This window comes from Phocoena phocoena, chromosome 2, assembly GCF_963924675.1.
Source record: "Phocoena phocoena chromosome 2, mPhoPho1.1, whole genome shotgun sequence".
Taxonomy (NCBI): domain Eukaryota; kingdom Metazoa; phylum Chordata; class Mammalia; order Artiodactyla; family Phocoenidae; genus Phocoena; species Phocoena phocoena.
In genome coordinates this window covers 86,643,992-86,657,028 of record NC_089220.1, presented here as the reverse complement: position 1 = coordinate 86,657,028, position 13,037 = coordinate 86,643,992, and the positions used below count along the sequence as shown (strand labels likewise).

The 13,037-nt window shown below is 47.3% G+C and overlaps 2 protein-coding genes across 4 annotated transcripts; one reads left to right on the top strand and one right to left on the bottom strand.

Moving 5' to 3' along the window:
* The first annotated feature begins 12 nt into the window (after nucleotides 1-12).
* SERINC4 (serine incorporator 4) lies at nucleotides 13-4,453 on the top strand. Its single transcript, XM_065871714.1, is given in 14 exon segments — nucleotides 13-114; nucleotides 592-768; nucleotides 939-1,117; nucleotides 1,590-1,669; nucleotides 1,798-1,891; nucleotides 2,148-2,359; nucleotides 2,539-2,623; nucleotides 2,726-2,761; nucleotides 2,763-2,861; nucleotides 3,245-3,317; nucleotides 3,569-3,571; nucleotides 3,753-3,798; nucleotides 3,937-4,090; nucleotides 4,285-4,453. Coding segments are annotated over 14 exon segments (1,509 nt in total).
* Nucleotides 4,454-5,449: 996 nt separating this feature from the next.
* Nucleotides 5,450-7,236, bottom strand: SERF2 (small EDRK-rich factor 2). 3 transcript variants are annotated; one of them, XM_065871262.1, is made up of 3 exons: nucleotides 7,121-7,236; nucleotides 6,415-6,523; nucleotides 5,450-5,791 (listed from the first exon to the last, which is right to left on the bottom strand). In XM_065871262.1, the coding sequence occupies exons 1-3, from the start codon at nucleotides 7,125-7,127 to the stop codon at nucleotides 5,728-5,730; spliced, it is 180 nt and encodes a 59-aa protein (XP_065727334.1). In that variant the 5' UTR covers nucleotides 7,128-7,236; the 3' UTR covers nucleotides 5,450-5,727. The 3 variants fall into 3 exon arrangements, with proteins under 3 accessions (XP_065727334.1, XP_065727332.1, XP_065727333.1); XM_065871260.1 differs by having other exon boundaries at nucleotides 5,450-5,925; nucleotides 7,121-7,127; XM_065871261.1 differs by having other exon boundaries at nucleotides 5,450-5,814; nucleotides 7,121-7,127.
* Nucleotides 7,237-13,037: the final 5,801 nt, after the last annotated feature.

Here is a 13,037-nt window from a genome sequence, read left to right as displayed (position 1 = left end):
CCTGGGATAAGGATGGTGGGTGCAAAGGCGGTCACAAGCTCCAGCACCTCCCTCCGCCTGGCACAGCAACGCAGTGGAGTCAGCAGTGTCACAGTGAGTCTTCCCTTCTATCAGGTGAGAGGGTACTGGAGCAAGCGCTATCTGAAAAAATGGAAGGGAATGGTGGCTGAAGCTGGGGAGGAAAACCCATGGGAGCTGATAAAGATGATAGGCCTTCCTTTCACTTGTGAGGCCCTTCTGCTTCTTTGCCTCCAAGACTACTTGATCATTAAACCTCTCCTCCCATGTACCCGGTACCGGATATTTAGATCCTGGGAAAGATTAGAGGCCAGATGTGACTTAGGCTTTTAGAAAGTTCTGCTCAAGCCTGCAGTTAAGCTTTTATGATGAAAGCTCTACTTGATGTCAGTGGAAGGCAATCCTAAATAGCTTGGAACCAGACAGTCTGAGAATTCCTGAGTGAAAGGAGAGAAGAGAAGGGAGGGGGAAATTTTGGAATTCAGCCTCTTGGGTTAACCTCACATGTACATTAATGTAAGCCTTTCCTCAGCAAATCTCCACCTTGCTGCCCTGCATCTGCTCTCCCCTCAGGTGCTCTGCTGTGGGCCTGCTCCCTGTACCTGCTGCTGCCATTCTAGGTGACCCCCTCTCACGGAGTCTCCTTGTAGCCGGCTGTTCTACATCCTCCTCCATGTGGGGACCTCAGCAGTCTGCTGCCTCCTGCTGTCAAGGATGGTAGTGCAAAGAGTCTGGGGCAAGGCACATGGGGTAAGTGGGAGGAGGTTGGGGTGCAGCAGGATAAAAGGAGAAACCCTGAGATAAACAAGAGATTCAGGTTGGGGGAAGGGGACAAATGAGTGGACACACCCATAAGAAGAAGGTACTTCTCTATGCATGATGACTTGCCCAGCCATTTCTCACATGTACCTTCCCTCCAGATCCAGATGCCCTCAGGGCTGTGTGCCCATCTGTTTGGCCACTCTCACTGCCCAGTGCTCAGCGGCTCTGGGGCTGTATACTGCATATGTACAGGAACTGCCACCTTTCGCCTGCTGCAGGCTGTGCTGTTGGTCGACCTCCACTCCCCCACCAGCCTGAGAGCACAGCTGCATAAGAGGTGTGTGTGTATTCTTTGGGTGGGGAGGGGATGAGAAGGGAAGTAGACATAAGCTGAGTAAAGGAAATTCCAAGATGAAGTAACAGCACTGTAAAAAGACAGAAAACAGGTTTAAGTCCCTGCTTCCACTATACTTGCTGTGTGACAACAAGCCACACACTTATCCTCTTTGACATTCTAGTTTCTGAAATGGAGATAACAGTGGGGTTACTATATGCAAATCTTTTGTCAACTCTAAAACATTGTCTGGATGTTTTTATTTAGGTATCTGAAAGTCAGAATTTGGAATGGGCTGTGATGGGCCCATCTCCAGCCCCTCTCACATGGGACTGGTTCCTCCCTTCCTATACTTAGTTGTCTCTTCTCTCCCTTCCTATAGTTCTGGCTTTCTCCTTTGCCTTCCTCCACTGGCACTGTTCACTCTCCTTTGCCTTTTCTTCTGAGTCTGGTTTTCTCTTTCCCTATTAACCAGCTTCTGGCTCCTCAAGCTGCTGTTCCTGCTAGGTCTCTGTGCTGTTGCCTTCTGCATGCCTAATGAGCATCTCTTCCCAGGTACCTTCCATCTCATCCTGATCAGCGGAAGTAAGCTAAAATATTTTCTAAGAAAAAAAGAGGGTAGGAAGAGGACCAGGAGTAATGATATGATCAGCTACATTTCCCCACTGGTGCCTCACTTGCAGCCTGGCATTACATTGGCATCTGTAGAGGCTTCACATTCATCCTGCTGCAGTTGGTGCTTTTTACAGCCTTTGTCCATTCCTGGAACAAGAACTGGTAAGGAGGACATAACCCTAAAGGCTTCCTGGGAAGTCTGACATTACTAGACCCAGTTGGGTGGGGCAAAGGACATGACAGTTTGATGGTCCCAGAGCTTACCACTAAGCAGTACCGAAAAACTCAGGAATGTGAAATGACTATGGGCCAGGTGGGATGGGTAAGTCTCACCAGTCTTTTGGAAGAGGGGAAATAGTTGATAATGGGTAAAAAGAAGAGTTGGAGCGCCAAGCCATTGCCCACCTCCCACCCCTAGGCAAACAGGTGCAGCCCAAGACTGCCGCTGGTTCCTAGCTGTGCTGCTGACCACCCTAGGATTCTACAGCATGGCAGGTGTAGCAGCTGTGCTTCTGTTCCACTACTACACACACCCAGATGGCTGCCTGCTCAACAAGATGCTGCTTAGTCTGCATGTTTGTTGCTGTGGTCTCCTCTCCTTCCTCTCCATCGCTCCCTGCATCCGCCTCAGTGGATACATGCCTTGCAACATTCCAGATTTTGGGGACCTTTGGTATAGCAATTTCATTAGCCTCCCTACCTCAGTCAATTCTCTGCTTCCCCCAAATGGTGGGGGGACAGAAGTACAAGTGAGGGTAGAAGGAAATTACTACCCTGTAGGCTAAAGCAAGGATTCCCATTCTCCCCAGAGCAGCTCCACTCTGGCCTTCTACAAGCCTCTGTCAACAGCTGCTATATCATGTACCTGACATTCTCTGCGCTATCCAGCCGTCCTGCAGAGTGGTAAGGACAGGACATGGATTTCCCCACGCTAAAACCTTTTTTGCTCCTGCCAAATACCTAACTATTTGTTCTTACCACCTTTCTCTTCTGTTACCCCTTCTCAGTAATCCTTCAAGGACAGAATCACTCCGTGCCTGCCTGGCCTGAGTAAAATGGAACCCCAAACACCAGATACTTCTCTGGCAGTGTTGAGTGCTGGCATCATGTATGCTTGTGTGCTTTTTGCTTGGTGCATAAAGGTGTCAAGGGAAAGGCGTGAGAGAAGGGAGGATGCTCAGGACAGGGAACGATGGTCAGGAGACTGTCTGGGACCACGGTTTATTTAAACTTTAGAGCAAGATAAGAGGAAAGCTCCCCATGAACAAAAACAACTTCTAAGAATAGCACTTGTCAGATGATCTGTATGAGATGAAGGGGGTAGGGGAAATGACTTGAGAATTTTTAAATGTATAAAGACTTCAAGGCCCTCACATGAAAAGATTTCTAAATCTTTGGCGGAGCACAGTACTCTCCTGAGAGTTACTAATATGGACCAACCAGCTAGCAGTAAATGCCCTCAGGCAATCCTGCTATCTGCCTGGACCAGCTTGAGAATCATCTCTTCCTTCTCAGCAATGAGGCTTTCTACCTTGCTGAGGTATTTGGGCCCTTGTGGACTGTCAAGGTTTACAGCTGTGAGGTCCAGGTGAGGATGGAGATCACAATATCCCCAATACCCCTCCCCCCTCACACACAGTCACAGACACACACACATCCTATCAACCTCTACCCAGAATGCTCAGATTCTAGCTGCTATTACCTTTTATTGAGTACCCACAATGTGCTAGGCACTGTGCTAGATACTTTACATACATAATCTCATTTAATTTAATCCTCACAACAACCCTGTGAGGTAGGTATTTGCTCCATTTTACAAATGGAGAAATTGAGGCACAGAAGGTTAAACATCTTACCAAAGTTCCCATAGCCAGTTATATATGGAAGCTAGAATTTGAACCCAGGTGTGCCTCCACTTTTTACACCACACCAATCTTTTCAAAGAAGAGGAGTTTCCTATACTGTTACCCAGACATTCTTTCTAAAGTTATTCCAAAACATGCTGCCTTTTGTTTTACAAAAGCCCTCACTCTGTTTCTGCTGCCCTGAAACAGTGCAGCCAGAGGAAGGTGAGTGTCAAGTGAGGATCCATAAGTGTAGATTTCTGCAGAGTGCCAAAGAGCCCTCAAGTGCCTTCACAAAAGATGGGGGAGGAGGGAAGAGGTGTTTCAGCAGCACTGCTGCCAGCAGTCCTTTCCTCTCTCCAGGGCAAACAGGTGGGGCTGCCAGGCCAGCTAACCAAGAGACCGCTCCAGCTCCTCCAGTGCAAGCCCAGCAGCTTTCCTATAGCTATTCTGCCTTCCACTTCGTCTTCTTCCTTGCATCACTCTATGTCATGGTTACCCTCACCAACTGGTTCAGGTAGGATGGAGGCGGGCCTGGGACACTCTTCTGAAAACCTAGTTGTTTTAGGGAAAGAGCAATTCAAGGCCAGTCCCGAGTTCTCAGGACACACACGTGGGTCTACCATATACCATACTCTTCGGTGGGGTGGTAGGACAGATCTAAAAGTCATGGCCCTCCCGATTCTCTAACCAGACACTTTAGTTCCACAGCTATGAGGGAGCAGAACTGGAAAAGACTTTCACCACGGGTAGCTGGACTACCTTCTGGGTCAAGGTTGCCTCATGCTAGGCCCGTGTACTCCTCTATCTGGGGCTGCTACTGGCACCATTCTGTTGGTCCCCAACCCAGGACCCCCAGCCTCCTCTTACCTTCAGGTGACACTGTCATGGCGTCAGTATTGCCAGATAACAAATATCCAGTCTAGGTACTTTTAACAAACTGGGGTTCCCTTCAAATTGTACCCCTAACCCACAGGAGCTGTCCAGCCCAACAAATACCTCAAGGACATAATGGGTAGTTACCTCCCTTTAGGCTAAAGTCAGTAGTATGTCTGACTTGAAAAAAGTGGCCATACACACCCTAATGCCCTGGGCAAAGTATCTGACACGCTGGAGCTACCATTACGTCTTCACCCCAGCTCAAGAGCCTGACTCCCAAGTCAGCAGCTCAGGAACCAGCAGACAGTGCGGCACCAGCTCCTTCCTGGCTCTCATGGTGGAGATGGGGGCAGGGAAAGACCAACAGGGACTGAAGTCTTACTTGGCTCTGCCCTTGGAGATAAAAAGGAAAATAAGGAATTCAGCCCTGGGTACAGGGATTTAAGAAGCCCAGAACCCTAGAACAAACCAGGACACAGGAAGAAAGGAGCACAGAGACTACCCTAGGTTTTAATCCTGATGTTGAGGTCAAAGGAAATGGGACGACAAAAACCACCCTCACATGAGGAATGACAGAACAGAAGAGAATGTGAACACTTGAGAGCAGCTAACCATGGGAAGTCAGTGAGCAGCAGGATCTGGGCCAACTTCCAAGCAGACAAACAAACTGAGGAAGAATGAGGAAGAGGGGCATAAATTTAGGTCTTGCAGCCTTCCTTCTTAGGACCTCAACTCCATCCGTAGGATGATGTTCAGGGTCTGAGTGGGGGACAAAAAAAATCACAGAAAAGAAGTCCCTAAGGCTCTTAGAGTATTTCTCTACCACATACCCAGAATACCTGTTTGTTGCAGTACAAAAAAGAATTTTTTCCTGTGATGTTTCACTTAGTCTACATATCCACATCCTTTTAGAGTCTGAAGTTCTCTCCCCTCTTGGTGGGAAAGGGCAGCCATTCCTCCATCCCCATCCCCCCAAATCCCCAGTCAAACCAGGCGCTCAAGGAATTACAAAGCTACTTTTAATACTTTGGGGTGAGCCCCACAGGAATAAAAAACACTGGGAAGGAGTAACCCCCTCACCCCCAGGAGTGGCCCAGGGGGAGAGAGGCTACCTGAGGGGAAGGAAGCACAAAAGGGACTCGCTGCAGACTCTGGGCAAAGGGAATGCCATCGGTGCTGGGACCTGTGAGCACTACAGGAGAAAACGCGAGCGTGGTAGGACTGGCTCCAGGCACACAGGCGAAGGGCAAGAGGGTTGGACACGAAGCCACAAAGCTACTTGGGTTCCTCCTTCTTCTCGTTTGCCTTTTTCTGCTTCTGCTGCATGATCTCCGAGTCCCTGGGGGTAGAGATGATGGGGCACTGGGAGGTACCAGAGGGCAAAAGGGACAAGATGCAGGGGGATGAAGGGCACAAAGGATAAGATGGAAGTGGATGGGACAAAATTCAGCATGTGGCTGCTGTATTCCCACCCTAGGAGAACAAGAGGAAGAGAGCTGAGGCTCAAAAGGCAATCAGTCTCTATCTGGCTATTGCCCGAGGGGTCAGAAGTCTGCCCACACAGGCCCAAGGCTATTCTGTGCTGAGTACCACACCCAGCAACACCAGTGAGAAGGCTGGGAGAAAGGAGGACAAATGAACAGCAAGGAGGGCCAAAAGTACTGGGCTGTCATAACCACCACTGCATTTGAAATGTGAAGCTCCCTGCCCTTGCCCTTAAGGTCAGACCCGGGGGCACTCAGAAATCAGACCGAGGGCAGCACCCGCCCCAGTCCCTTCCTATAAGGCTGTGACCTAACAATTTAAAGGGTGAGAGGAATAAAACCCTAGAGGAAACAATGCACTCTGCCCCTCACGACTAGTCCAGATGTAAGCTCTGAGCTAACTCTTTCCAGGTACAACCCTTGGTCTAAACCCAGGTCTCACCCCACCCCTCCCCTCTCCTCCCCTCCCTGGGGCTACCTCTGCTTGCGGGCGGCAGCAGAAAGCCCGTCATCTCGGCGCTTTCCCTTAACCGAGTCGCTCTGCTTTTTCATATTCTTCTGGCGGGCGAGCTCGCGCTGGTTACCGCCTAGAGAAAGAAGATAAAAGGTGAGACGAGAGGGCCTTTCTGGCCACACACCGGCGACCCTCTCCCCTCACCGGACACTCGTACGGTCCAACACTTCATTCCTGGGGCGCCGACACCGGCCTTTTTCGGGGCCTAGGCTGCAGATTGGGCGGAGGGGGTAGCTGCCACAGGGCAGGTCAAAGTGGGGAGTGGACGGAGGACGGTCCTGAGGAGCCTGCTAGAAGCGTGCTTCGAATTTCGGGGCAGCATGGGGGCCCAGACAGGGGGTGGCGGTATGTGTAGACGGTCTGGGTCTCTGTGGGGGATGGGCAGGGATCTGGAATGGGGGGATCTGGGTTTATCACAGGGGCGCAGGGCTTCTCCCCACACCGCAGAGCGTCGGGGAGGGCCTTTGCCTGACGAGGTGGGGAGGTTCTCAAGAAGTGTCTCGGTGGGCAAAGGGTCGACTTCCGGGCTCCAAGTGTGAGGGTCGCTAAACAGCGCTCCTAGAGAAAGGTCTCGTTGGGGAAGCCAAAACGAGGTCAATGCCGAGGTTCGGCAGTCATGTTTAGGATGGAAAAGGAGAAAAGGGCAAGAGGAGGGGGTCTCAGTGCTCACGGGTCATGGCGACGGCAGCAGCTCCGGCCTGCCTCCGTTGCGTCCCCTCGTTCAGTACGACGTTGCAGGCCCCGCCCCTTTCTCGAAGCGTAACGAAGTTGTCTTTTCCTCCCCGCCCCTTCGCGCCCGGGAGCCGATTCCCATTGGACAGGAAGAAACACGTGGAGGCCGCGAGCCACGCTGGAGCTCGGGCGGATAACGGGCGGAGGTTCGCAGGCCGAGCGCGCTGCGTGGGGCGGGGCTTTCCGAACAAGTCGTTAGGTCGGGAGTGGAGAAAGTAGGCCAGGTCACGTGGGCAGAGTGGGGGCGGGGGTGTGGAGGGGTGCGGGTGGCTAGGTTGTGCTCCCGCGGGCTTGGGAACGTGACCTGGCAGAGTTCCCTTATGCGGGGATGGTTTGGGACACGGACAGACTCACTCAGAGGGAACGTAGGGGGAACAGAGGGCTGGGGGTTCGTGGGGGCTGAAATGGTCCGGCCGGTGCTGTTACCAAGACTCTTGGACTAAACTTACCCCTGTTATCTAGGATCCCCCCCCAACCAACCACCTGTTTAGACACTTGAGTTTGCATACTATGTAAAATCGTGTACAAACGCAACTTCAGAAACCCCTAACCAGATTGTTCCCCCATCCCAAACTCCTCCAGTATAGAAATTCGCATCCACATCCCATATGTCCTAAAACTTTGGTCCTGTTCATATCCCCATGGAAGCTTCAAATATGTAGCTTGGAATTATTGGAGGACCCAAAAATCACGGACTATGGAGTTGGATCAGGAACTAAGAGATTGGAAAATCCACATACTATGTCCATTTCTCCCTCCAGCATTTCCCCACTGTACTGTACTATCTCCACCATATCCACCAACCACACCTGGTTTGTAATTCGCAATTGAATAGGGCGGGAAGCTTAGATTTCCCACTAAAATCTCTCTCGTTCCCAGTTTCACTAATCTGTGTACAAGACTCCCCACCAGTCCCGAGGAATTCACGGGATAAAGGAGAAATGCTTAGGAAATCTCACAGGAAAGGACTGGTTGTAAATTTTAACACCTGATTCTCTCCAGCTAGTGCCCACAGCAGAACCAAGCTGAGGCTGGCACTTCAGAATGGCTTCTTTCTCAACATAGAGCTGAGGGAAGACAATAAACCTCATTCAGTACCATCCTCACAATTTTTGCCATACCTACGTATCACTTGAACTACTACTATTTATTACTTTAAAAATTTTTACCACAGTTGTGGGTTTTTTTTTTGTTTTTTTTTGTTTTTTTGGCTGTGCTGTGTGGCTTGTGGGGATCTCAGTTCCCCCACCAGGGATTGAACCTGGGCCTCTGCAGTGAAAACACCAAATCCTAACCACTGAACCACCAGGGAACTCCCTGTATCAGTTTCAAATGAAGGATGTAACCCAAACTTCATATTCCTTTAGTAAATTTAAAATCAGTATCACCTGCCCACAAACAGAAAGTAACTATAAAAAGAAATACAATGAAAAGGAAATATATTATTAAATTCTACCAAAATAACATCAATGTCAAAGCTACTGAACCTGGGGCCTGCCCTCTCTTTCTCAGAGAAAGAAATTAACAAGTGTTATAGAGGTAATAAGGCATAAGTCTCCCAAACTGAAGCTTTTTCTTGACATCATCAGAATATTGAGAAGCATTTAATTTTTATACTTTCAGTGTTACTTACTGCTATGTCTCTATACTACTAAAATTACTTCTTATATCACCAGTAGCATATCTCCCACCCTTTGGTACATACCAAATGTAATAGATCAACATTGGTGGCACACGTAACAACGTGCAAATTCTGACTCTGCTACTTACTGGATTTGATTTTGGACAATCATTTTTTCCATGCTTCAATTCCTTTATATGAAAAATGGGAATAATATCTACCCCTTAGTGTTGTGGAAAAGATTAATATAGATAACTTAATATAAAGGACTTGGCCTAAAATAGGCACTTGGTTAATAATGTCCTCTCCATCTCCCTTTGGCAAGTCCTAAAACCTCTTCATTCTCCAAAGTAGTAGCCAGTCTCTGAAATGGCCCCTAATGATCCCTCCCTTCTGCTATTCACATCCTTGTGTAATCCTCTCCCACTCTAAATCAGGGTTGGTCTATGTGACCAATAGAATATGGCAGGAGTGATGGTATATCACTTCTGATGCTAAAAGACATTGCAGCTTCTGCTTTCCTTTCTCTCTTGGATCACTGGCTCAGGGAGAGCCAGCTGCCATGTCAGGAGGAGAGGCCCATGTGGTGAAGAACTGTGTCCACCGGCCAACAGCCAGAGGGCAGAGAAAACACCTCCACTTTAACTTAGCACGAGGTTGAGAGTTAGGGACCCAAGGCTCTGAGAGAAGGAGGTGAGGCAGGATTTAGGGACCCCACATACAAAGTGAGAAGATGAGGAAACTGGACTTCAAGGGTGGGGACAGCATCTGCAGACCTATAGCAACAGACTGACCACAGTTCACAAAAAGAATTTGGACTATCTGGCTTCCTAGCCCCCAGGTTCCAATGGGTCCCCTTGCATATAGAGAGACTACAGAGCCAGCCCCATGGAGAAAACTGAGCTAGCCAGGGATGAGTGAAATAGTGCAGGATGAGGAAGCAAGTTCTCTTTTGGCACCTGCTACCTCTTTATCAACTCCAGCTGCTCAGGTGGGTGAGAGAGTGGAACAACCCTGTAACCAGTCTCCTCTTATTAACTCACCCCACTGTACCCCCATGCTCAAGAGTCTATTTCCAATCCTAACAGAACCTAGGCTGGTTGCCACACCTCCCTCCAGTCTAACTTTTCCAGTAATTGCCAAAGAAATCACTCATTCTTTCAACAAATATTCATTGTGTTATGCACCAACAATGTACCAACTACTGCATTAGTCATTAGGTATACAGTGATGAACAAAACATGTATATCTCCATACTCACGGAACATATAGTGTAGAGAAGAAGAAACAGCTCTCTCTCTATATATAATACATATATAGGTATTCCTCTGTGTGTGTGTGTGTATATATATATATATATATATATATATATATATATATATATGCAAATCAATTGTGATAATTGCTTTGAAAGAAATGAACAGATTTTACACAAGGATGATATTCAAAAGAGTTAACAGGGCACACAGCATAAGCACCTATCCATCAAAATAGATGTCAGTTTAACCTGAATAAAGACTATCTGTGAACAATTTTTCTACCTCTCCTGGTAAATCATACAACTGCTGGTTCTGTGAAGGGAGTATATCTGTAGACCCTAACTTTGATTAGAGAAGTGAAGCAAGTGATAACTGGGCTGAGGCAAAAGGAGGAGGATTTAGCCAGGGCAAGGGGTGGGGGGAGGCGGGAGAGAACATTTTAGGAGAGGAAACAGCATGTGTGAAGGCCCTAAGGCCCTGCTCCCTCGGGCCATCCCATCAAGAGCCACAAGGTTAGTGGGTAGGTAGGTAGTAGGTGAGTCACTAATGCCTAGTGAGCATGCTTTGAAACTAGGTCAGGGAGAAGGTAGGGTAGTGATATGATCTGAGTCACTCCTGCTAATACCACTACTCGGTAACATTAAGTGAGTACTTATTAAGTTTACTTTTCTTATTTGGGCCTTACAATGACCTTTTGAGGTGTCATTATTCCCTTTCTACATATTTAGAAACTTTGGCACAGGCAGGTTAAATAACTTTCCCAAGGAAGCACAGGTAATAAAGGGTGGGGCTGAGAGTTTAACCCAGTCACTGCTCTTCAGCAGCAAGATGTAAATTTTGAAGAGATCACTCCATGGAAGGAAAGTGGATTAGAGCAGGTAAATGGAAATGGGGAGACCAGTCAGGAGGCTATCACAGACATCCAGGATTCTAGGCCTAATTGGGTAACAGATAATTGAAATGCAGTTCAGACCAACCGGGGCAAAAAGGGGAATTTGTTGGCTTACATAACCAAACTGGGTCATGGGCTGGGGTGTGAATGACTAAAACCAATGACAGGGGGATGCCTCCCCATCTCTTTGCTTTATTTTCTCAGATCCAGATCCCTTGACATGATAGGAAATGGCCACCAATGGTCCCTGCCCTCACATATCACAGTGTGACCAAGAGAGGGGGTCTGAGTCTCTTCCTTTAAATTCAGTTTTTAAAACCCCAGGACAGGACTCTGATGGTTTAGGTGCCTACCTTTGTGGTGAGGAGGTGGTGTGGGGCAGGATATAATGAGAGTAGCCCCCACCAGAACCATATGGTTAGTATGGGGAAGGAACAGTTTTATCAAAGAAAGGGAGTTTGTTCCCCAGAAAAGGAGGATGCTAGACAGATCAAACAAAAGATGTCCATTACATCAGGGAACAGAAGATAGCCACTTGGACCAAAATGGTGGCAGCAGAAATGGCAAAAGTGTGCAGCTTCAAAATATATTTTGGGTATTCAGTTAGAGAGGAAGATACTATTGATTTCTGGGTTCTTCAAATATTAAGTATACACCTATTAAGTGCAAGACACTTCTAGGCAGTGGGTATACAGTGGTGAACAAAACTGACATGGTCTCTGACCTCATGAAGTTAACCCTTTAGTGGGGGAGACTTAAAATTCACAAGTAGCCAAACCAAACAGTATGAAGTTACAACTTGTGGTAAGTGTTAAAAGAGAAACAAAAGTGCAAGGACAAAGAATAATGGGAGATACCCACTTCTGTGGTGACTTTTTTTTTGGCCACGCAACGCAGCTTATGGGATCTTAGTTCCCCGACCAGGGATCAAACCCAGGCCCTTGGCAGTGATAGCATGGAGTCCTAACCACTGGACCACCAGGGAATTCCCTGTGGTGACTTTTCAACTGAGGCCTGTAGGAAAAGTAGAAGAAGGCTCCAGAAGTACAGCTGAATTCCAAACATTAATAACATCCCTCCTTTAACAAGGAAGAGCAATACAGTTTTAGGAAATTCTTTCCCTCCCTATATTCCAAAAGTGGTCCTGAATGACTAAGTCAATCAATGTAAACTCATCACTCTTAGCATTACTGGCTCAGGATTGCCTAAACCATGCATGATATTCACCTTGTGACAGTTATAGGTTTAAGAGTTAGCATATGACCTAAATTGGCCTTATCAGACCAAAGGGAAGGACTTTTGTTCCATTGTGGAGACAGACAGTGCTCTCTCCCACTGACTTGAATAAGGATTCACATAACCCTTACTGCTTTTGGCTTCTATGACCTTGAAGGACAAGCCTTAGGTTGAAGCAAAGTGAGTGGCCGGAGGAAACTTGGTCCTTGATGATGCTCTTGGGCCACTGAATACATCAACTATAATATTTGTTCTCTCGCTGAGCTTCCTGCTATGAGAACCACCATACGTATTTGTTTTTTGTGTAAGCTGCCTTGAGTCAGATTTCTGTAACTTCTGCCAAATACATTTTAAGAAATACACAAACAATAGAAATAGCATATGCCAAGGCCCTGAGATGGGAAAAACCTTGAATAATTAGAGAAATTACAGAGATCACATAATGAAATGATCCAGTAAGAGTATCTTAAAGTGCAACCAGCCCTCTCCATGCATATTAAGCTTCTAGTCAGATTTTAGTGCCTTGCTTGTAGAGATGAGTAGATAGCTGAAGATCAGCAAGCATTGGAAAAAACACTTTTAACATAAAAATAGGCCAAAACAAAACAGAAACAGAAAATAAGGTCTTAAAGGATCAGAAACAATTCCAGAAACAAAAGAAAGTGGGAGGGGGACCATAATTAGTAACCTTAGAAATGAAGGGGATATTGAACAAAAACAGGGGAGCTATAAAAAACAAACATTCAGAGAATAATAAAGAGCTCTTGGAAATTGAAAATATGATAAAAGCATTGGAAGATAAAACTTGAAGAAATAGTCAAGAAAATTGGGCAAAAAGATAGTGATG

What these genes read in the sequence shown, in the direction of transcription:
- SERF2 (XM_065871260.1), bottom strand. An exon ending in GCTGCCGCCCGCAAGCAGAG is followed by an intron (nt 5,926 to 6,414) that starts GTAGCCCCAGGG and finishes TTGTTCTCCTAG; the next exon opens with GGTGGGAATACAGCAGCCAC.